The sequence below is a fragment of the Xenopus tropicalis genome, chromosome 6 (assembly GCF_000004195.4).
Source record: "Xenopus tropicalis strain Nigerian chromosome 6, UCB_Xtro_10.0, whole genome shotgun sequence".
NCBI classification, from domain to species: Eukaryota; Metazoa; Chordata; class Amphibia; order Anura; family Pipidae; genus Xenopus; species Xenopus tropicalis.
Genome location: NC_030682.2, coordinates 147107816 through 147132962, shown reverse-complemented (window position 1 = coordinate 147132962; position 25147 = coordinate 147107816). Strand labels below are relative to the sequence as shown.

General features: G+C 47.8%; 1 protein-coding gene across 5 annotated transcripts in view; it reads left to right on the top strand.

Annotated features, from left to right (window-relative positions):
* The window catches only part of ptp4a3 (protein tyrosine phosphatase type IVA, member 3), a 53750-nt gene extending 40561 nt beyond the window's left edge, over window positions 1–13189 (top strand). For 4 of the 5 annotated variants that reach the window (XM_031903261.1, XM_012964376.3, XM_012964377.3 and 1 more), the window contains 5 exons: window positions 1537–2242; window positions 4280–4372; window positions 9564–9694; window positions 9845–9919; window positions 10871–13189. In XM_031903261.1, coding sequence (XP_031759121.1) covers window positions 2138–2242; window positions 4280–4372; window positions 9564–9694; window positions 9845–9919; window positions 10871–10988 — 522 coding nt within the window. In that variant the 5' untranslated portion in view covers window positions 1537–2137 and the 3' untranslated portion in view covers window positions 10989–13189. The remainder of the gene's footprint in view (window positions 1–1536; window positions 2243–4279; window positions 4373–9563; window positions 9695–9844; window positions 9920–10870) is intronic. The other variant, NM_001142008.2, reaches the window with a different exon arrangement.
* Window positions 13190–25147: the final 11958 nt, after the last annotated feature.

Here is a 25147-nt window from a genome sequence, read left to right as displayed (position 1 = left end):
CACTCCAACTTGCAGCGCAGCAGTAAAGTGTGAGTGAAGTTTATCAGAGCACAGGTCACATGGCTGTGTCACCCTGGGAAATGAAGAATATGGCTAGCCCCATGGGAAAAACAGATTACAATGCAGGATTGTTATTGGCCAATGTTATTGCTGTTGAGAGCAACATCTGGTCTCGGCATCACTCCTGGTTCTCACTCTTGCAACAATGTAGCAGCAGTCATATGATTTAACAGAGCTGTAGTGGGATTGGCACAAAGCAAGTGGCAGAAAATAGCTTTTTCTCTCCAGCTGACACTTGGGACGATGATCCTGTGTGTTTGAAAACAAAGCTGAGGGACAGGGAATGATGGGATGGGTGCCATTACATGACTGATTAGCGCTCGGTGCCATTGTATCTGTCCCTATAAATAGCTGGGTGTGTGGCGCATTCCTGTGCCCTGTGCCCCGGGGGCACCCTCCCATTGTTAGGGGAAGAGCATTCATTCCTTTATGTACTTGTCATTTGGAGCACCCAGTGCCTTCACGTGAGTGATAATAAGCAGCTTTATTTAGTGGCGCAGAGCCACGTTCCGCTTGTGACGGTGCCCATACACGGGCAGATTCCGTAGGGAAGCACCAAATCCACTGCTTTGGGATTGGGGCCAATCCACGTTTCTGACCATGGATTCGGGGCATCCCTAGATTCCAGTCCTTTAGACCAATTCAGCAGCTTATCTGCGCGTGTATGGGACCCCCGATGGGCCAATATCCGGCCTAAGATTGACCAGATCTCGATCGAGGAAGGGTTGGTTTTCCGTTGGATTGGGCACCACATCGGCTCATTGGTGCGGCCCTTGATCCGACAGCAAATATACCCACCCTAGGGCCAAACGGTCCAATTAAATTGGATTGCGTCGTGTATGGCCACCTTAAGGGGGTGTCATTGCCCAGGTCTTTCCTCATTTCTTCTCTCTTTATTAAATGCAAAACCCAATTTATTTCTGTGCTCATTTAATTTAATCCTAGGAACGCTCCGATTTCTGTTTGTCCGATTCAGATATTGGTTGGGGCCCTTCTTTTCAAGGAGGGTGGGATGGTTCTCATCATGGAAACTTAAATCCAATAAGTTAAAGGGGATATAAACCCCCCGACATAACACTTTGTCTAATTAAAGACATTGCACTTCCTGGCAACTTTCCAATATACATTTATTATGCATTTTTATGTTTTTTTTTCATTATTAATTATAAATATAATTACTATTAGGAGCAGTACATGCCTTTCCCTTTCTATTCCATGCCCTGGATGTCGGGAAACATTGTAGCAGAAGCCATCTGGAGCAGGAATGACGTGGGCTACATTGTTTCAAGAGTCAGAACCAGAGAACAGAAAGTGATGCGTCTCTCAATAACTTTAAAACCATTGATATTTTTTGAATAAATGTTTATTGGACTGTTCAAGGCAAAGTAACCCGTATAGCTGTACAGTACTGCCCTTGCATGTATGCCCTGTGATTGGCTCGTTTGTTTAACCTTTCTGTTTTCCCATTGGTTGCAGCAGTCACTGCTCAGACATATGGAGCTGCTGAAGAACATCTTTGAATATTGCCACGCTCAACACTGCCGCCGCGCATGAAGGACGTGCTCTGCCCGAGGCGTACGATCCGCATCTCCGCCAGGCCACACCATCATTAAAACCCTCCGCGGCCGGATCTACGCCCAGACGCTGTTCTGCCTGCCCAGCATTGGCTCTTTTTGCCTTTCCGTCCCTGCTGTAATCTCCATAGATTATCCTGATGGGGTAACGTGATTGGGCCCCCCCAGCATTGCCTTTGTGTCATTGGAACTCCTGCAGGGTGCCCCCGTCCCCATGTAAAGCAAAGGAGGACCCTCGGCGCGTGGGAAGTTGCTAAAGACAAAGGCCTTTGCTCCACTTGCACACATTTACGAAGAAAAAAACGTTCACTACTAAGAAGTGCATTTTTTGTTTCACGCACACGTGGTGGTTCACTATTATTTTTTACTTATTTTTTTGCGCTTTTGCTGTTTTCAGAGAGCTGATACTGTACAGACCCTTTACATCATTTTTGCACAATATTTGTGTTTTTGGGTTTTTTTTTTTTATATATATTCACCTTTTTTATTGTTACTGTGTGATCATGGCTCGCATCAATCGTCCTGCTCCAGTGGAGGTTTGTTACAAGAACATGCGCTTCCTGATCACCCACAATCCCACCAATGCAACAATGAATACCTTCATAGAGGTAAGAGCTGCGTTTTTATTCCTTGTATTATAAGGGATAATGTACCCCCTACTGTAAATGATAAGGATATTAGCAGTCACTGAGGGGTTCTGTGCCCCCCATATAAAGGCACAAGGCTGCAGGCTGAGTTATACAGGGAACTCTGAGTATCACTCATGTATTATAAGGGATACTGTACCCCCTACTGTAAATGATAAGGATATTAGCAGTCACTGAGGGGTTCTGTGCCCCCCATATAAAGGCACAAGGCTGCAGGCTGAGTTATACAGGGAACTCTGAGTATCACTCATGTATTATAAGGGATACTGTACCCCCTACTGTAAATGATAAGGATATTAGCAGTCACTGAGGGGTTCTGTGCCCCCCATATAAAGGCACAAGGCTGCAGGCTGAGTTATACAGGGAACTCTGAGTATCACTCATGTATTATAAGGGATAATGTACCCCCTACTGTAAATGATAAGGATATTAGCAGTCACTGAGGGGTTCTGTGCCCATATAAAGGCACAAGGCTGCAGGCTGAGTTATACAGGGAACTCTGAGTATCACTCATGTATTATAAGGGATACTGTACCCCCTACTGTAAATGATAAGGATATTAGCAGTCACTGAGGGGTTCTGTGCCCCCCATATAAAGGCACAAGGCTGCAGGCTGAGTTATACAGGGAACTCTGAGTATCACTCATGTATTATAAGGGATACTGTACCCCCTACTGTAAATGATAAGGATATTAGCAGTCACTGAGGGGTTCTGTGCCCATATAAAGGCACAAGGCTGCAGGCTGAGTTATATAGGGAACTCTGAGTATCACTCATGTATTATAAGGGATACTGTACCCCCTACTGTAAATGATAAGGATATTAGCAGTCACTGAGGGGTTCTGTGCCCATATAAAGGCACAAGGCTGCAGGCTGAGTTATACAGGGAACTCTGAGTATCACTCATGTATTATAAGGGATACTGTACCCCCTACTGTAAATGATAAGGATATTAGCAGTCACTGAGGGGTTCTGTGCCCATATAAAGGCACAAGGCTGCAGGCTGAGTTATACAGGGAACTCTGAGTATCACTAAAGATGGGGCTTCTGCTTTCCAGAATGCAGATATAAATAGTCACATGACTCTTAAAAAATGGCTTCCTCCACGCTAGCATTAACCTGCTAATAACCCTTCCAGCTGTAACGCTCAGTGTGTTTTTCCCAGCTCAGCGCTACGCTGCACAATACGGCACATTGTTTTCGGGCAAAACTAAGGCGTTTGTATTGGGATTTACCCCATTAAAGCCCCACTCATCAGATATTGTGTCTCAAACCCAAGACTTGTTTGTGCCTGAAAGCATTCTTTGGTACCGGGGCAAAAGGGCACATACTGCGAGTATGGAAAGATGTGTTTCCTGGTAATCCTGAGGCTCTTTCTACTTCCTTTTATTTGTATAAAGAAAACAGCATTCCTGCCATGCTTTATGGCTGTTGGTGTCTTTATAAAGCAGCATCAAGTCACAACTCAGACATTTAAGAAATGTGTTTACACCCCGGGCATCACGTGATCTGATTTATTGTAGTGTCCTGCCCCGTGACATGGTGTTAGGGTAGTGACTGCCCAGGGACACTTGGGGGTCATCCCACCGCAGTTGGTAGACCAGAACAGGAAAACCCGGTGGGTGCAGGAATGGGGGTCATCCCTCAAACCACAAAAGATGGAGTCGCCTTTTGCCTATAAATCTAATTGAGTCGTTGTCTAAAATATTATCCCTATGCTGCCATAGTTTTATGGTATCTCTCTGTACAGGCTATGAGCAAACTTAGGGGGCTGTTCCTGCTGAATTGTGCTTAGTACAGGGGAATCCCTATGTGCCATAGTTTTATGGTATCTCTCTGTACAGGCTATGAGCAAACTTAGGGGGCTGTTCCTGCTGAATTGTGCTTAGTACAGGGGAATCCCTATGTGCCATAGTTTTATGGTATCTCTCTCTTTGTATTTGTGCTTCTCCAGTATCTTGTTTTTATTTACTGTTTTTTTTTCTTCTTTCCATCCAGGATCTGAAGAAATATGGCGCCACCACGGTGGTGAGGGTGTGCGAGATTACGTACGACAAGACGCCCCTAGAGAAGGACGGCATCACTGTAATGGTGAGCCCCCCCGGCCCCCATCAGTTCCATCAGCTGATATCTATTTAAATTGTGCTGGGATGTTTATACAACACTTTAGAGATTAATAATCATTCGTGTCAGTCTGTGCTACCATGGAGCTTACATTCTAATTGAGCTGGAGAAAGTGCAGAGACTGCAACTAAACTGGTTAAGGCGATGGAAGATTTAAGCTATGAGGTGAGACTGTCGAGGTTGGGGTTGTTTTCTCTGGAAAAGAGGTGCTTGCGAGGGGACATGATTACTCTGTACAAGTACATTAGAGGGGATTATAGGCAGTTGGGGGGTGTTCTTTTTTCCCATAAAAACAATCAACGCACCAGAGGTCCCCCCTATAGATTAGAGGAAAGGAGCTTCCATTTGAAGCAGCGTAGGTGGTTTTTCACATTGAGGGCAGTGAGGTTGGGGAATGCCCTTCCTAGTGATGGGGTAATGGCAGATTCTGTTAATGCCTTTAAGAGGGGCCTGGATGAGTTCTTGATCAATCAGAATATCCAAGGCTATTGTGATACTAATATCTACAGTTAGTACTAGTGGTTGTATTTATAGTTTATGTATGTGAGTGTATAGATTGGTAGGTGTGCGTTAGGTGTGCTGGGTTTACTTGGATGGGTTGAACTTGATGGACACTGGTCTTTTTTCAACCCTATGTAACTATGTAATTAACCAATCACATTTGCCTAGCAACGCTAAGTTTAACCAACCTGCCTGTGTGTGTTGGCAGTGTGGGAGGAAACTGTAGTACCCGTGTGTATTTACCTCCCCCCCCCATGTTCACCTATTCCCTCAACCCTAGCGTTCCTCTTCCCCTCGGCCCTAGCGTTCCTCTTCCCCTCGGCCCTAGCGTTCCTCTTCCCCTCGGCCCTAGCGTTCCTCTTCCCCTCGGCCCTAGCGTTCCTCTTCCCCTCGGCCCTAGCGTTCCTCTTCCCCTCGGCCCTAGCGTTCCTCTTCCCCTCGGCCCTAGCGTTCCTCTTCCCCTCGGCCCTAGCGTTCCTCTTCCCCTCGGCCCTAGCGTTCCTCTTCCCCTCGGCCCTAGCGTTCCTCTTCCCCTCGGCCCTAGCGTTCCTCTTCCCCTCGGCCCTAGCGTTCCTCTTCCCCTCGGCCCTAGCGTTCCTCTTCCCCTCGGCCCTAGCGTTCCTCTTCCCCTCGGCCCTAGCGTTCCTCTTCCCCTCGGCCCTAGCGTTCCTCTTCCCCTCGGCCCTAGCGTTCCTCTTCCCCTCGGCCCTAGCGTTCCTCTTCCCCTCGGCCCTAGCGTTCCTCTTCCCCTCGGCCCTAGCGTTCCTCTTCCCCTCGGCCCTAGCGTTCCTCTTCCCCTCGGCCCTAGCGTTCCTCTTCCCCTCGGCCCTAGCGTTCCTCTTCCCCTCGGCCCTAGCGTTCCTCTTACAAATGGCTTGCTTATGTTTTTTAGTAGGGTCATTTACTGCACTGCTGCTTAGTGAGATCTAAGGGCCAACTCCAGGCAGCAGTACAGGAAATATCTCTGGTTTATCAAAGAGAATGGTAGAGAGATGCAATGTGCTGCTTTCTGGAGAGGCCTGTGACTGACTGAGTGGGAAGGGATAAGAAAGTTTGGCCTGAGCAGAGCAAACAAATCCATTGCTCTTTTAAAACCCATAAATGCGTCCAATCACAGCCGCTCTCACAAACACCTTTAAAGCTCCTAAAGAAAACTGAATTGCGTGAGATATCCCTTTAATATCGGTTTCGTGGCTCGTTGTAGACCTTTAACCTTTAACAAGCGGCTTTGTAAACACATCTAGAATATCCCACGCGGAGCCAGAAGGGAAATTTTAGGATCTGCACATCCGCTGCCCCTGGGATTCGCCCGCTCAGGGGTATTTGATCTTGTGCTAAAGGAACACAGATAACAGGCGCTGATACCACCGACGTTCCATGGACGACGCGGGGGCGGTGGCAGTTGGCAGGGGTAAAGGTAGATACAGGCAATACTGTAGCGCTGGGTGCTAGCGTGCCCACAAACTATATTCTACCCCTTGCCTTGCCCTTTATGGACTGATTGGTGTTAATTTTAGCCGTCGATTCTTAAATATAGTTCAGAAAATAATGTTCAGAGAAGCCGCTGCCAACGTGAGCTTGAAATGCTCCGTCCTTACCACCCCCCCGCCCCCCCCGCCGGGTGCTGTGTTTACATTCCCCTAAATATAGCCGTCCTTGGTAGCCTTCAGTACATTCCCTATATTTATCCCTTCTAATTGGAGCCTCCGCGCATTGCCTTCTCTGAATAGGGGGAGGAACGCTGCCAGCGGCATGTCCTGGCACCCCGGGTCCAAGAGCTGACATTTAAGAGCCATTTTTTTTTATAAGGTCAACACAGTGGCAAATGAGGTTCAGTGCTGATAAGTACAAGGTTGGGGGGGGGGGCATGTAACCAAGGACAAGGGGCCACCTCTTTAAACAGGAATAATAGACATTTTTAATTAAAATCGTCCTTCACCTTGAAGTGCCCTGCTGGGTGGGGATACGGCTGTATCCAGTGTTACTGTTATTTATGTATAATATACAGTTGGATCATTTCCTTATGGGACGGAACTGTAAATTATATCCTTATAAACGGTGCTTAGTGATCAGTTATAATTGTCGTGTCGTGTCACGTGACTCACTAAAACGTATAATAAAGAAAGGACCCCCTGTTGTGAAATATGAGGATATTAGAAGTCGCCTCGGAGTTCCCTTGACCTGTATATGCTCATAGGACTCCTCTGTGACTTATTATTAGGGATGCAACAAATCCAGGATTCGGTTCGGGCCAATCCCAGAATAGTGGATTCGGTGCATTATAATATCCCTATATGTTACAATAGGGGGTACTTTATTCACTATATATTATAAGGAACTCCTCGGGGACTTATAATATCCCTATATGTTATAATATATAGTGAATAAAGTGCCCCCTATTGTAACATATAGGGATATTATAAGCCCCCGAGGAGTTCCTTATAATATATAGTGAATAAAGTGCCCCCTATTGTAACATATAGGGATATTATAAGTCCCCGAGGAGTTCCTTATAATATATAGTGAATAAAGTGCCCCCTATTGTAAGGAACTCCTCGGGGACTTATAATATCCCTATATGTTACAATAGGGGGCACTTTATTCACTATATATTATAAGGAACTCCTCGGGGACTTATAATATCCCTATATGTTACAATAGGGGGCACTTTATTCACTATATATTATAAGGAACTCCTCGGGGACTTATAATATCCCTATATGTTACAATAGGGGGCACTTTATTCACTATATATTATAAGGAACTCCTCGGGGACTTATAATATCTCTATATGTTACAATAGGGGGCACTTTATTCTCTATATATTATAAGGAACTCCTCGGGGGCTTATAATATCCCTATATGTTACAATAGGGGGCACTTTATTCTCTATATATTATAAGAAACTCCTCGGGGGCTTATAATATCCCTATATGTTACAATAGGGGGCACTTTATTCACTATATATTATAAGGAACTCCTCTGTGACTTATAATATCCCTATATGTTACAATAGGGGGTTACTATTCACTATATATACAGCGGGGGGCGCAGACTACCCATCCCTCAGCTGCTCCTATCAGGAGGCTCCTTTCCCATCCTCCTCGCGCGGTGGTGCCCGTACGCTCTGGAAGTATCTGCCAGCCCTGGCCGCCAGCATGGTTCAGATGACAGAAAGTGCCTGCAAACACGCTGCCATTTATTTACACCCACGGGCAGCGGGAATTCACGGGGAATCTTGTTCTCTGTGCCAATGTACTATAGCGCTGAGAAGGCGCCCCCCCCCCCCCCCCCCTCTCTCTAAATGGCATCTATTCAGCCGAGGAATCCTCTGGAAAACCAGCCAAGAACATTCAGCAAATGTAACTGATACATAAATACATTTTTTTTTTAAAATGCGGTTTGCATTTTTAGGCTTTAGCAGGATGAAGCTTTCAGGGTCACATATCATTTCTCAGTGTATTAATAACCGCCTGCTAATCGGTTAATTTCCGTTGAATTGTGCTTAGTACGGGGGATTACATATAGTGCCATCATTGCATGGTATCTCTCTACAGGCTATGAGCAAACTTAGGGGGCTGTTCCTGCTGAATTGTGCTTAGTACAGGGGAATCCCTATGTGCCATAGTTTTATGGTATCTCTCTGTACAGGCTATGAGCAAACTTAGGGGGCTGTTCCTACTGAATTGTGCTTAGTACAGGGGAATCCCTATGTGCCATAGTTTTATGGTATCTCTCTGTACAGGCTATGAGCAAACTTAGGGGGCTGTTCCTGCTGAATTGTGCTTAGTACAGGGGAATCCCTATGTGCCATAGTTTTATGGTATCTCTCTGTACAGGCTATGAGCAAACTTAGGGGGCTGTTCCTACTGAATTGTGCTTAGTACAGGGGAATCCCTATGTGCCATAGTTTTATGGTATCTCTCTGTACAGGCTATGAGCAAACTTAGGGGGCTGTTCCTGCTGAATTGTGCTTAGTACAGGGGAATCCCTATGTGCCATAGTTTTATGGTATCTCTCTGTACAGGCTATGAGCAAACTTAGGGGGCTGTTCCTGCTGAATTGTGCTTAGTACAGGGGAATCCCTATGTGCCATAGTTTTATGGTATCTCTCTGTACAGGCTATGGGCAATCTTAGGGGGCTTTTCCTGCTGAATTGTGCTTAGTACAGGGGAATCCCTATGTGCCATAGTTTTATGGTATCTCTCTGTACAGGCTATGAGCAAACTTAAAGGGCTGTTCCTGCTGAATTGGGAGGTATTTATCTTTTTAACAACTGTGCCGCTCCTGGCGTTTGTATTGCTCAATGTACCCTGCCGCCCCGGCTATAGAGCAGATCTCCACATGGGACATGAACTTTTCCTGGCAGAGGTTTCACTACTAAGTTATAATGCTCCGTGCTGGAATACCTGAGGGTCTTCCAGTTGTTTTTGTGGCACAGTAACATTTTCCATAATATTTTAGGCCTGTGGGGGTTACACTGCGAATGTTAAAAAGCTGGAAAATGATTTATCGGGGGGGGGTTCCTTTCCAATAAAATGACCGTTTAGTAGGAAAAGCACCTGGAAATGCTGATAGTTTGCTGCAAATAATGTACATTGAACATTCTCATCTACAGACGGTGTCCTTATTGGTATTTTTGCCTGTGTCCCTATAGGACTGGCCGTTCGATGATGGGGCTCCACCTCCCAATAAAATTGTCGATGATTGGTTGAATTTACTGAAGACGAAATTCTGTGAAGATCCTGGCTGCTGCGTAGCTGTTCATTGTGTGGCCGGTTTGGGAAGGTAAGTTCCCTCCGCTGTATCCAGGGTATCATGTCACAGCTGTTTTGCGGCTTTACTTGCCCTTTAATGTGAAGTAGAAATGTTTCTCCCGTCCGTATGTTGGGATTCGGTGTTACCGGAGTGCGGGCTGACGCTTCTCTTTCTCCCCAGGGCGCCGGTCCTGGTCGCTCTTGCACTTATCGAGAGTGGGATGAAATATGAAGATGCCATTCAGTTCATCAGACAGTAAGTATCGTGGTAGAGTCCGGTAAATATAGGCACCCGAGGGCTTCCCCTCCCCAATAATAAATACAGCACTGAAAGTGACATTTTCACTTTATGCATGATTTTGTATCTGTGCTATCTGGTTGCATATGTGCCCCCCTGCCCACTTGTATATACATCCCTGCTCCCCACCTATACCCCACATACATACAGGTATCGGATCCAATATCCAAGTTTCCTTTTTCTCTGTAGTGATAAAACCGTACCTGTACTTGATCCCAACTAAGATATAATTACCCCTTATTGGGGGCAGAACAGCCCTATTGGGTTTATTTCATGGTTAAATGATTCCCTTTTCTCTGTAATAATAAAACAGTACCTGTACTTGATCCCAACTATGATATAATTACCCCTTATTGGGGGCAGAACAGTCCTATTGGGTTTATTTAATGGTTAAATTATTCCCTTTTCTCTGTAATAATAAAACAGTACCTGTACTTGATCCCAACTATGATATAATTACCCCTTATTGGGGGCAGAACAGTCCTATTGGGTTTATTTAATGGTTAAATGATTCCCTTTTCTCTGTAATAATAAAACAGTACCTGTACTTGATCCCAACTAAGATATAATTACCCCTTATTGGGGCAGAACAGCCCTATTGGGTTTATTTCATGGTTAAATGATTCCCTTTTCTCTGTAATAATAAAACAGTACCTGTACTTGATCCCAACTAAGATATAATTACCCCTTATTGGGGCAGAACAGTCCTATTGGGTTGAATTACCGTTTAAATAATGTTTTTAGCAGACTTTAGGTAGGAGATCCGAATTACGGAAAAAAACCCCAGGTCCCAAGCATTCTGCATAATGGGTCCCATACCTGTATGTATATATAATATTCCCCAATGCCCCCCGTCCGGTCCTGGTGCAGAACCCCAGTAACCCCCCCGTCTCTCTGTTCCATTGGCAGGAAGCGCCGGGGGGCCATTAACAGCAAGCAGCTGACGTACCTGGAGAAATACCGGCCGAAGCAGAGGCTACGATTCAAGGATCCGCACAATCACAAGAACAAATGCTGCATCATGTAAGCGCCACAGCACCCCGGGCACCACTCCTCCTCCTCCTCTTCCTCCTTCCAAACACAGGGTTTTTACTATGAAGTCGTTGGACTGGGTGAAACTACAAACTGCCGGCTCCGTCTCACCAATGTCGTACAAATAAAGCGCAGGACTGCGTCTGTCCGCTCAAACCTTCTGTTTTTTACACAACTCCCCCCCCACTGCACCCCCCCATTTATATCAGGTTCCTTCTGTTTTTCTACTAACGGTGTTGCTACGGAACAGTTTGGACGTCCACGCGGCGAGTGAAGAAGAACCCAAATTGAGCCGAAAGGAGGGGAAATAACTCCCTTTTTCTATAAATATATACACACTTTTCTTTCTAAAGATTTTTTTTCTCTCGAAATCTTCGTTACGTGTTTTTGCGGAGTCAGGATCAAGTGTATTTCCTAGTGGTGAAACGTATTAGCCGCGCCGGACGGTGCCGCGTGTAACATTATTATATGTCCCCCCCCAGCCAATGATCCGCTTGCTTTCATTGCATTGTAACAAAGAGGCAGAAGGGACAAACCCTGGGCTCGCGCCCCAGCGCCGTACGGTTTCACCCGGAGGAGCCCAAACTGGGATTTCCAGGTATCTGGTTTCAGAAAAGAATGGGACTTTGTGTGTCATAATGCAATATAGTCATGTGACTGCGCAGTGAAAGCTGCACCGTCGGTACCGCCCTGTGCGAGAGAGACTGTGATAACGATGCATGAACAATGCCTTTAATTAAAGGGGTGGTTTACCTTCAGGGTAACTTTTAATGTGTTATATAATGACCTACTTTAAGCAACTTTTCAATTGGTCTTCATTTTTTATATTATTTGCTTTCCTCTTCTGACTCTTTCCAGCTTTCAAATGGGGGTCACTGACCTCTGTGAGGCTGCAATTGTATTGTTAATGCTGCTATCTACTTAAATCCCGGTCTCTCTTTCAAGCAAATGCCTGGTTGCTAGGTTAAATTGGACCCTAGCAACCAGGTAGCAGCTGAACAAAAATTAAAATAAATCAAAAACTAAAGGTTAGCCTTTAATATAATATTCTAAGCAACTTTTCAATTGGTCATTTTTTATCGTTTATAGTTTTTGAACTATTTCCCTTCTTCTGCCTCATTGCAGCTTTCAAATGGGGGTCACTGACCCCGGCAGCCAAACCCTATTGCTCTGTGAGGCTCCAGTTTTATTGTTATTGTTACTTTTTATTCCTTATCTTTCTATTCAGCCCCTTTATTATTCATATATTGGTCAGTCTCTCAAACTGCTCCCTGGTTACTAAGGTAATTTGCACCCTAGCAACCAGATAGCTGCTGGAATTCCAAACTGAAGAGCTGCTGAGCGAAAATTGAAATTATTCAAAAACTAAAGGTTAATATGTTATAGAATGGCCATTTCTAAGCAGCTTGTCAATTGGGCTTCATTTTTTATCATTTATAGTTTTTGAATTATTTTCCTTCTTCCTCTGACTGTTTCCAGCTTTCAAATGGGGGTCACTGACCCCGGCAGCCAAAACCTATTGCTCTGTGAGGCTCCAGTTTTATTGTTATTGTTACTTTTTAGTCCTTCTCTTTCTACTCAGCCCCTTTATTATTCATATATCAGTCACTCTCTCAAACCGCTCCCTGGTTACTAAGGTAATTTGCACCCTAGCAACCAGATAACTGCTGGAATTCCAAACTGCAGAGGTGCTGAACTAAAAGCTGAATAATTCAGAAACCACAAATAATAATAAAAAAATGAAGACCAATTGCAAAGATTCCTCTCTCCAACCTGCTAAAAGTTATTTTAAAGGGTAAACAACCCCATTAATGCACGTTATTGCCCCCCCTGGTGTCTCTCGCTGGGATCTACTGTAGAAATCATTTCTCCATGCTGAATCCTCTCCGTTACACATTAGGTGACTGCGTGGGCTTGAAGGGAAATCCGGTTACTTATTTTGTATTTTATATCCTGATGGCGGCTACGTAGCCCGAATTCTGTAGAACCTGCGTCAAGCACTTGCCTCTAACAGGTCCGATCTACCTCTCGCTGCAGAGGGTTACGCAGCCCCCGTCAGTCGCAACGTTGTGAAGAATCGCGCACGGAATCTGTACGAATGTCAGACCAATGTGCTCTACGACCGTAGCCTTTGTTTTTTTTTTTTTTTTAGGATTGCAGAACCAGCTAACCAATAAAGTGTCTGCTTATGCCTTACTAACGAGGGTGTCTCTTACACGAGTGATTGTCACATAAGTGGGGTGTCATGTTCTCTTGGCTTTGAGGGGGGGTACAGCAGAGTAAATACAATAAGGGGGGAGTAAAACATTACCGGTGATGTTGCTCATAGCAGCCAATCGGATGCTTCGCTTTGGTTTTCTAATGGTCGAAATCTAATTGCTGATTGGTTGCCCTGGGCAACGTCACCGGTAATGCTTCACCCCACTTTTTACACAGCTTGATAAATATACCCTGTATGTTAGGGGGTGTTTTTTAAACAGGGGAATATAACTGTGAAAATACAAAGGATGGGGGGGGGTACATCTATTTTCTTTTTGTAAAGGGGAAGATAAGGGGCAGGGGTCTGATTTATGCTATTATCTCCTTAGGCTATGGGCTAAACTGATGTAAGTGGTACGTTCCTGCCTGTACCATTTGACCATTTGAATAATATTGATTTGTCCCCGACCCCCTCTCCAATGGACTAAGCTGCCATTTTGAAGTCTCAAGTTCAGCCCAATCAGGTCCATTCAGACTATTATATTACTTAAGATTGACGTTTGCTAAAATTGGTGGCGTACAAAAATGAGCGCTAATAGTTTTGACAAATGTAACTGCAGGCGGGCAGTGCCTTAAAGTACAGCTTTATCTAGAACAACCCCATGAATTTGTTCATAGCCTGCACAGATACATTCTGGCAATAGGTATTCCCTGTATTAGTCATAATTCAGCAGGAACAGCCCCCTAAGTTTGCTCATAGTCTGTACAGAGAGATACCATAAAACTATGGCACATAGGGATTCCCCTGTACTAAGCATAATTCAGCAGGAACAGCCCCCTAAGTTTGCTCATAGTTTGTTCAGAGAGATACCATAAAACTATGGCACATAGGGATTCCCCTGTACTAAGCATAATTCAGCAGGAACAGCCCCCTAAGTTTGCCCATAGCCTGTACAGAGAGATACCATAAAACTATGGCACATAGGGATTCCCCTGTACTAAGCACAATTCAGCAGGAACAGCCCCCTAAGTTTGCTCATAGCCTGTACAGAGAGATACCATAAAACTATGGCATATAGGGATTCACCTGTACTAAGCACAATTCAGCAGGAACAGCCCCCTAAGTTTGCTCATAGTCTCTACAGAGAGATACCAGAAAACTATGGCATATAGGGATTCACCTGTACTAAGCACAATTCAGCAGGAACAGCCCCCTAAGTTTGCTCATAGCCTGTACAGAGAGATACCATAAAACTATGGCACATAGGGATTCCTCTGTACTAAGCACAATTCAGCAGGAACAGCCCCCTAAGTTTGCTCATAGCCTGTACAGAGAGATACCATAAAACTATGGCACATAGGGATTCCCCTGTACTAAGCACAATTCAGCAGGAACAGCCCCCTAAGTTTGCTCATAGCCTGTACAGAGAGATACCATAAAACTATGGCACATAGGGATTCCCCTGTACTAAGCACAATTCAGCAGGAACAGCCCCCTAAGTTTGCTCATAGCCTGTACAGAGAGATACCATAAAACTATGGCAGCATGGGGATTCCCCTGTACTAAGCACAATTCAGCAGGAACAGCCCCCTAAGTTTGCTCATAGCCTGTACAGAGAGATACCATAAAACTATGGCACATAGGGATTCCCCTGTACTAAGCACAATTCAGCAGGAACAGCCCCCTAAGTTTGCTCATAGCCTGTACAGAGAGATACCATAAAACTATGGCACATAGGGATTCCCCTGTACTAAGTACAATTCAGCAGGAACAGCCCCCTAAGTTTGCTCATAGCCTGTACAGAGAGATGATATTGGTTTGAGAGTTCCAGGTTGGGAATAGGCACAATAATTGATAGTAGAACCCACATAAGGGGGTGCCGCTGGCAGTGCGCCTGTATATTGGCGAATACCCACAGTGCCCGGCCCCATAGTTAGTTGCCATGTTCCTATTGAGTGCCGGCTCCTTTCCATCTCGGCTGTGCCTTTCTATACAGTGTAACTCAGGTACCAAGCATTTGCCGTACCCCCTGGGGGGCCCCTCGGGGGGATGTACTAAGTGGGATCAAATATTTATATAAAATCATAAATCACATGGATTTGCCCCGTTTTTAATCTTTAGTCGCATTCTTTCCCATGTAAGTGAGCGTTACGGGCGAGATTAGCCCCATATAGCAGCCTCTCTATAGCCTTCATCTGCCCCTTTCATGTTGCCCCCCACCCCAAGGGCTCACACTTACCGAGGGGGGAGAGTTATGCAGGCGTTAATGTAAATTTCTGAGGTCAATCCTTCCTGGAAATGAGGATTTCTGAGCAATAATACGGCCGCTGGCGGCTCAATGGGCGCCATTGTCTGCTCTCATGAAACCTCCTTTCTAAGCTTCCGAGGAATTTCTCTTTCTAGGGAATGGGGCGGCCAAAGGGGGGGCCCCGGGAGTCGCTGATATTTATATAATCCCTATCTCCTGCTGTTCTTAGTGCCTCTGTTTATATTGGGGGGGAGCGGGGACAGCGGTGCCGGGGTTCCGACTTTAACAACAGGGAAATCGTTTGGGGAAATGGGTTTAATGGGCCCAGAAGAATGTTGAAATCAGATGTGTAAATGGTTCAATTGCAGGAATATTCTCTCAATTGGGGTCACAAATTCCTTACCCCCTCCATGTTTATGGGAGGATATGTCAGAGGCCGCCATTCCCTGAGTCCATAGCTGCCTTCTACTGCTATAGGTATACTGTGTTTTTAACTCCGCCTTTGCCTAATAGGCTCCTCCCCTGCCCATTGGCAAGGCAATACTGGTCTCTGGCAATGGATCTTACCGGCGGCCTATAAAGAGAAAGAAAAGGGGTCCCAAGTGGCTACCTGGTCCCTTGATGATGTTCTAGGCCCATTTATTGGTCACGTTGCTTGCTGAAATCTCAGGAGTTTGGGGGGGTCTGAGGGGCAGGGGCCCTTACTGATTGTGTAACAGGATAAATGTGAGCGTAACCCCGGCTGCTCCATCTGTTGGTATCGCCAACTGCCAAAAGGAGCCTGAACAGAATATTGGGTTCTAATGGGTAGGTCCAGCCTGTCACTGGCCCCAAACAGCCCGTCTCTGGCCCCTAACAAGCCCGTCACTGTCCCCTATCCAGCGCGTCTCTGGCCCCTAACCAGCCTGTCACTGGCCCCAAACCAGCCTGTCTCTGGCCCCTAACCAGCGCGTCTCTGGCCCCTAACCAGCCCGTCTCTGGCCCCTAACCAGCCCGTCACTGTCCCCTATCCAGCGCATCACTGGCCCCTATCCAGCGCGTCTCTGGCCCCTTACCAGCCCGTGTCTGGCCCCTAACCAGCCCGTCTCTGGCCCCTAACCAGCCCGTGTCTGGCCCCTAACCAGCCCGTCTCTGGCCCCTAACCAGCCCGTCACTGTCCCCTATCCAGCGCATCACTGGCCCCTATCCAGCGCGTCTCTGGCCCCTTACCAGCCCGTGTCTGGCCCCTAACCAGCCCGTCTCTGGCCCCTAACCAGCCCGTCTCTGGCCCCTAACCAGCCCGTCTCTGGCCCCTAACCAGCCCGTCACTGTCCCCTATCCAGCGCATCACTGGCCCCTATCCAGCGCGTCTCTGGCCCCTTACCAGCCCGTGTCTGGCCCCTAACCAGCCCGTCTCTGGCCCCTAACCAGCCCGTGTCTGGCCCCTAACCAGCCCGTCTCTGGCCCCTAACCAGCCCGTCTCTGGCCCCTTACCAGCCCGTGTCTGGCCCCTAACCAACCTGCCTCTGGCCCCTAACCAACCTGCCTCTGGCCCCTTACCAGCCCATCACTGGCCCCTTACCAGCCCGTCACTGGCCCCTAACCAGCCCGTCACTGGCCCCAAACCAGCCCGTGTCTGGCCCCTAACCAACCTGCCTCTGGCCCCTAACCAGCCTGCCACTGGCCCCTAGCCAACCCGTCTCTAGCCCCTAACCAGCCCGTGTCTGGCCACTAACCAACCCGCCTCTGGCCCCTAATCAGCCCGTCACTGGCCCCTAACTAGTCCATCTCTGCACCCTGCCGTGGCCCCCCAATGTTGCCTACCCAACCCCCTCCCCCAAGCGTGCATATACTTACCTGAGGCACATTGGGGGAGTGAGATGTGGGGGCCGGGCAGGGCTGGCGGCGGTTGGGTCCGGTTTTTGTTCCCGGTGCCCCCCCAGCCCAGTCCAACCCTGTTCATACTGGGGCCATAGAGTAGAGCAGAAAGCCATAGCAGTCCCCCAATTTTTTTTTGCTCCAAAAGGCTAATATTTTTCTTCCCCTTGTCCTGTTGGGGGTCCCCCATCTCCTTTTAATCTGTGCCATGACCATTGTGCACCCCTGTGTTTACTATAATCCCTGTATGGAACGGGGACCCATTGCACCCCACTTACCCATCACTTTGCACCCCATGAGTCAGCAAGAGGAACCTTCCCTCAACATAAGGGCCAACCACTTACCCACAATCCTCTGTGCCACACGGTATAACCAAATCAGGTAAGAGAAACAATGCAAAGGGGGGTTCTTTTATAAAGCGGAGGGCTCTATAGCAATATTGTGCGCTCTTCGGTTTGCTGCCCGGCCGACTCCGCCGCCGGAACTTCTTTTCCTTCTGAATAAGGAAATGGGCGCATTTTAATGACAAGGGATATTTTAAAGCTTTTGTTAAAAAAACAAAACTCCTGTAAATCTTGAGTATCGTTTTGGGGTTTCTTGTAGTGTTGAAACGTAACCCCATTGTGGGCGCTGCCGCGGCAGGATATTGGGGCTCATCCTCCATGTATTGTCTGAATTGGAATCATGTGACTGTGCTGTACAAGTGCTTAATAAACCTTATTATTAATATTATATATATATATTATATGGCCCCGGCCATTGGTATCAGCGTTTCCTTTACTCGCCGTGACTTCCGTTGCCCTCGGACCCCATTGGGGGGAACAAACACTGGGCTTGTATTTTGGGGTGAATGGATTTTTCTCCCATGAAGCATTTAGTTTGGGCCCCGGATACCCACGGTGGCATTGCCCATCCCATGGGGGGGCACATTACACCCCAATAACAGTTTCCACCACTCCCCAGTTGTTGCTGAACTTCCCGCCACTCAGACCGACACTTAGCATTGGCCGCGGTGATTGTACACTTGCCCTTAGGGGTAAAAAATCATTCCCAATAAATATTCCTGGGATCTGGGAAGTTGGGCGGCCAACGGAAAACATAGTAGGGATTCTGATATTAACCGGATATTTATATAATCCCTATCTCCTGCTGTTCTTAGTGCCTCTGTTTATATTGGGGGGGAGCGGGGACGGCGGTGCCGGGGTTCCGACTTTAACAACAGGGAAATCGTTTGGGGAAATGGGTTTAATGGGCCCAGAAGAATGTTGAAATCAGATGTGTAAATGGTTCAATTGCAGGAATATTCTCTCAATTGGGGTCACAAATTCCTTACCCCCTCCATGTTTATGGGAGGATATGGCAGAGGCCGCCATTCCCTGAGTCCATAGCTGCCTTCTACTGCTATAGGTATACTGTGTTTTTAACTCCGCCTTTGCCTAATAGGCTCCTCCCCTGCCCATTGGCAAGGCAATACTGGTCTCTGGCAATGGATCTTACCGGCGGCCTATAAAGAGAAAGAAAAGGGGTCCCAAGTGGCTACCTGGTCCCTTGATGATGTTCTAGGCCCATTTATTGGTCACGTTCCTTGCTGAAATCTCAGGAGTTTGGGGGGGTCTGAGGGGCAGGGGCCCTTACTGATTGTGTAACAGGATAAATGTGAGCGTAACCCCGGCTGCTCCATCTGTTGGTATCGCCAACTGCCAAAAGGAGCCTGAACAGAATATTGGGTTCTAATGGGTAGGTCCAGCCTGTCACTGGCCCCAAACCAGCCCGTCACTGGCCCCTAACCAGCGCGTCTCTGGCCCCTAACCAGCGCGTCTCTGGCCCCTATCCAGCGCGTCTCTGGCCCCTAACCAGCCCGTCTCTGGCCCCTAACCAGCCCGTCTATGGCCCCTAAACAGCCCGTCTCTGGCCCCTAACCAGCCCGTCTCTGGCCCCTATCCAGCGCGTCTCTGGCCCCTAACCAGCCCGTCTCTGGCCCCTAACCAGCGCGTCTCTGGCCCCTAACCAGCCCGTCTATGGCCCCTAACCAGCGCGTCTCTGGCCCCTAACCAGCCCGTCTCTGGCCCCTAACCAGCCCGTCTCTGGCCCCTAACCAGCCCGTCTCTGGCCCCTAACCAGCCCGTCTCTGGCCCCTAACCAGCCCGTCTCTGGCCCCTAACCAGCCCGTCTCTGGCCCCTAACCAGCCCGTCTCTGGCCCCTAACCAGCCCGTCTCTGGCCCCTTACCAGCCCGTGTCTGGCCCCTAACCAGCCTGCCTCTGGCCCCTAACCAGCCCGTCTCTGGCTCCTAACCAGCCCGTCTCTGGCCCCTAACCAACCCGCCTCTGGCCCCTAACCAGCCCGTCTCTGGCTCCTAACCAGCCCGTCTCTGGCCCCTAACCAGCCCGCCACTGGCCCCTAGCCAACCCGTCTCTAGCCCCTAACCAGCCCGTGTCTGGCCACTAACCAACCCGCCTCTGGCCCCTAATCAGCCCGTCACTGGCCCCTAACTAGTCCATTTCCTGCAATTAAAGACGCCGTATGGATTCCTGAGAAGGGAACAACCTGACTGCACAGAACCCCTAACCTCAACCCAACTGACCCCCTGTGGGATGGAACCCCGACTGTGAGCCTGATCCCCAACATCACTGCCCAACCTCACTAATGCTCTTGTGGCTGAATGGGAGCAACTCCCAGCAACACTGTTCCAACATCTAGTGGCAGCTTCATATTATTTGTTTGGTTGACTCAGCAGGAACAGCCCCCTAAGTTTGCTCATAGCCTGTACAGAGAGATACCATAAAACTATGGCACATAGGGATTCCCCTGTACTAAGCACAATTCAGCAGGAACAGCCCCCTAAGTTTGCTCATAGCCTGTACAGAGAGATACCATAAAACTATGGCACATAGGGATTCCCCTGTACTAAGCACAATTCAGCAGGAACAGCCCCCTAAGTTTGCTCATAGCCTGTACAGAGAGATACCATAAAACTATGGCACATAGGGATTCCCCTGTACTAAGCACAATTCAGCAGGAACAGCCCCCTAAGTTTGCTCATAGCCTGTACAGAGAGATACCATAAAACTATGGCACATAGGGATTCCCCTGTACTAAGCTCAATTCAGCAGGAACAGCCCCCTAAGTTTGCCCATAGCCTGTACAGAGAGATACCATAAAACTATGGCACATAGGGATTCCCCTGTACTAAGCACAATTCAGCAGGAACAGCCCCCTAAGTTTGCTCATAGCCTGTACAGAGAGATACCATAAAACTATGGCACATAGGGATTCCCCTGTACTAAGCACAATTCAGCAGGAACAGCCCCCTAAGTTTGCTCATAGCCTGTACAGAGAGATACCATAAAACTATGGCACATAGGGATTCCCCTGTACTAAGCTCAATTCAGCAGGAACAGCCCCCTAAGTTTGCCCATAGCCTGTACAGAGAGATACCATAAAACTATGGCACATAGGGATTCCCCTGTACTAAGCACAATTCAGCAGGAACAGCCCCCTAAGTTTGCTCATAGCCTGTACAGAGAGATACCATAAAACTATGGCACATAGGGATTCCCCTGTACTAAGCACAATTCAGCAGGAACAGCCCATAAAACTATACCAGTACAGGTTACCTCATATTTTAATTTAGAATCTAGTTTAATGTTGCCTAAACTGAATATAACGAAGCCACGGTCACTAGGAAAATCTTACATGTCTGCCCCCCCTCGTGCCCCCGGTTGCTCTGCTTTAATCCAGCTCTCCTTAACAGGCCCAATAATCTTCATGGCTGGAAGAAAGAATGTTAAGTAGTTTGACATGTGCTGAAACCTTATCCGTGTCATGAGGATCCCTTTGGAGGCGGCGGATGGAGCGCAGGACCCTTAGTGGTACCTCACTGGGCTGCTGGGTAATGTCTCCCACTGACTCTGCTCCTGTGTAACTTGGGGGCCCAACACCTGCCGCCTCACTCCGGAGAGGTGCGCCAATCCCCAAGGCGGCCATATTGTATTGTGGCAGAATCAAGGTTACGCCCAGGAACACCCCCAAGCTGTTTGGAACACGCCCACTTTCCAGTAAGCTTTCACCATTTGGGGTAGAGTCCCTATAAAGGCGGAGCAGCTGATATGCAGGAGCCAATGGCAACGGGGCAGCAGTCGGTACCATACTGAATCAGAAAATACTGCCCATTTATAGACGCTGGGCAGTAACCCATAGCAACCAATCAGTGGCCAGCTGTTCCCAGCTTCAGCTAGAGCAATGACAAATCTGGTTGCCATGGGTTACTGCCCAGGTACAAATTGGCCCATTGTTTTATTCTATGGAGCCTATGGAAGTGAGCCGGCCCAGGGCATCAGCAGCAAAACCCCTCTGGCCTGTCGGTCAATTGCCCCAGGAATGGCCGCAGCTGGGGCATCCTCCTATCTGGAAATCCCGCCCCCTCTCCACACTGCTAAGTGCTGAGCTTATTATTCAGGAGCCTCTATACACGGTAGGGCTGTTATACACAGGATTATTTCCTGCCCTTTAGAAAGGAAGCCCCGCCCCCACTCACCCTACAGAACAGAAAGCACAGTCTGCATGCAGAGACTAAAAGCCTTGTACCAACTGCCCCCCCCACCCCGAGGTGCCTTTATCCAGTAGCCTGAAGGGGTTAATGCTATTTTATGAGTTAAACCCTGAAATAGAAAGTTCCATTTCCCAACACTCAGCATTTTCCCGCCCGTTGGCCACGAGGCAGAGCCGCAGAGCGTAGGGGCCACGTGCCTGTGGTTTCCCGTGGGCAGATCACAAGGAAGTCGGAAGATAAAAATACCGCAAATCCATTGTTCCCCTCATTAACGAACCCCCGGCTTCTCTTCATGTAGTGTAAAGGGAAAGTAAAACTGAGAGGCACATTTCTGCCGGATACAAAAGCACAGATTTTATTCATATTCTGCCAATATCGGCGGAGTTACCTACGGCAACCCCACTAACTGCTGCAATACTGTATGTGTCTAAATCTCTTATCATATGGGGGGGGGGGGGGTTCTACATCTGTAATGGCAACATCTCCTCCACTGAGTAAAAGGAATATTGAACTTAGACCACATAGGCAGTGGTGTATAATTCAGCAGGAACAGCCCCCTAAGTATGCTCATAGCCTGTACAGAGAGATACCATAAAACTATGGCACATAGGGATTCCCCTGTACTAAGCACAATTCAGCAGGAACAGCCCCCTAAGTTTGCTCATAGCCTGTACAGAGAGATACCATAAAACTATGGCACATAGGGATTCCCCTGTACTAAGCACAATTCAGCAGGAACAGCCCCCTAAGTTTGCCCAGAGCCTGTACAGAGAGATACCATAAAACTATGGCACATAAGGATTCCCCTGTACTAAGCACAATTCAGCAGGAACAGCCCCCTAAGTTTGCTCATAGCCTGTACAGAGAGATACCATAAAACTATGGCACATAGGGATTCCCCTGTACTAAGCACAATTCAGCAGGAACAGCCCCCTAAGTTTGCTCATAGCCTGTACAGAGAGATACCATAAAACTATGGCACATAGTGATTCCCCTGTACTAAGCACAATTCAGCAGGAACAGCCCCCTAAGTTTGCTCATAGCCTGTACAGAGAGATACCATAAAAGCCACAGGCTGCTGGGAGTTGTAGTTGGCACAGCTGGTGAGTCGCGGGTAAACATGTTGTAATGTCTTGGAAGAGAGGAGGGAAATCACACACTGTGTTTATTTTTATCTCTTTTATAGATTCCTTTGTCTTCCTGATCAGAATTCCCTGTAATTAGACAAAGGGAAACATCCCCATATCCTTATTTCCCTTACTGTATCCTTCCTCTCCTCAAGGGCAGCCCTCCTGCCGGCACTATTCCCCCTATGTGGGCACAGCTGCCGGGAGTGCCGAGTGCATCTGTGATGGAACACTGCCCCATGTTGGAGAGTTTCAGTACTGACTCCTCAACCCTTTCTGTAACCACTGGGTGAAATATATTCACTGACAATGGGATGAATCTCAGCCATAAAGCAGGGCAGGACTGCTGCTTACAATGGGGGATCAGATAGGATCTGTGCCACTGTGACAGAATGCTCTGTTATACAGATAGCTAGAATCTCAGCCATAAAGCAGGGCAGGACTGCTGCTTACAATGGGGGGATAAGATAGGATCTGTGCCACTGTGACAGAATGCTCTGTTATACAGATAGCTAGAATCTCAGCCATAAAGCAGGGCAGGACTGCTGCTTACAATGGGGGGATCAGATAGGATCTGTGCCACTGTGACAGAATGCTCTGTTATACAGATAGCTAGAATCTCAGCCATAAAGCAGGGCAGGACTGCTGCTTACAATGGGGGGATCAGATAGGATCTGTGCCACTGTGACAGAATGCTCTGTTATACAGATAGCTAGAATCTCAGCCATAAAGCAGGGCAGGACTGCTGCTTACAATGGGGGGGGGGGATCAGATAGGATCTGTGCCACTGTGACAGAATGCTCTGTTATACAGATAACTAGAATCTCAGCCATAAAGCAGGGCAGGACTGCTGCTTACAATGGGGGGGGATCAGATAGGATCTGTGCCACTGTGACAGAATGCTCTGTTATACAGATAGCTAGAATCTCAGCCATAAAGCAGGGCAGGACTGCTGCTTACAATGGGGGGGATCAGATAGGATCTGTGCCACTGTGACAGAATGCTCTGTTATACAGATAGCTAGAATCTCAGCCATAAAGCAGGGCAGGACTGCTGCTTACAATGGGGGGGGATCAATCAATTATCAATTTACAATAAAGCTCAGGTCACAGGCTCACACCCCTCCATTTGGCAGCATTGCTTAACCTCCCTTTCCTTCAGGAAATCCAAATCAGCCACCACAGACCTCACTATTTGGCCAAGGATAACAACCTCCCGGCTAATGGATCTCCTGTAGCGGAGCTGCCATAGGTGCTACCTCATCACTGATATTATCATGTACAGCGTTCCTCCATCCAGGGGGTGCGGGACGACAGACGGTTGATTTAAAAGCCTTCCCTGAAGGGCGAGTCAGTTCAGATCAAAGTATTTGGGGGGCACCCGTCTGTCATTGAGCCACCGGCGGCTCTGGGAATGTCCCCCACACAGTCTTTTAAGGCCAAGGGGCCAATGCAATAGGTTCCCAGGATCCGCTGATAGATTTGCCTTCTCGCAATAGAACCCAGTACCCCAATCCCAATGTCCCACTTTCTCATTCCCGGCATTTCCCTTCCCAGTTCTGCTGCCGACATCTCCCTTCTCGCTCAGTGACCCGAGAGCTTCTGACTTATCCATGTTGGCCAGAGACCCAGGGGCCTCTCAGTAACTTCTGACTGTCTGGGACAGCACTCTCGCATCTTCCAGACAAGAGACTGCTACCGTGACATCATCCCTGTGGGCTACTGACCTGAGGGGCTGGCTATGGGGAACAGAGACCCTTTATTCCACTCAAATCAATTGCAAAATCATAAAGCAAAGGGCTTAATGGACAAGGAAAGGTTAATATAAATTAAAAGTAAGTCTAAAGGCATTCTTTTTAAGTACTTACTGCATATCTAAATTCCCAGATCCCTGCTTGCTTCTCTGAGATATGGTGCTGGCAGCCTACAGCAGTGTGAAGCCTACAGTGACATCACTGAAATCTCTCTCCCCTTCCTGTATGTGCCAGCGGCAGCCTTCCTGTTCTCTGAGCATGTGTGTAACTTGATCCTGTCTGCTGTTCTGAGCTACACATGCCCACCAGCCAATCAGAAGCGGATCTGGCAGAGGGGAGGGGGGGAGGGAATGAAACACATGTTCAGTATGAAGCAAGGAGGGAAAGGAAGGGAGAATACCGTTTTAGAGATGGCTGC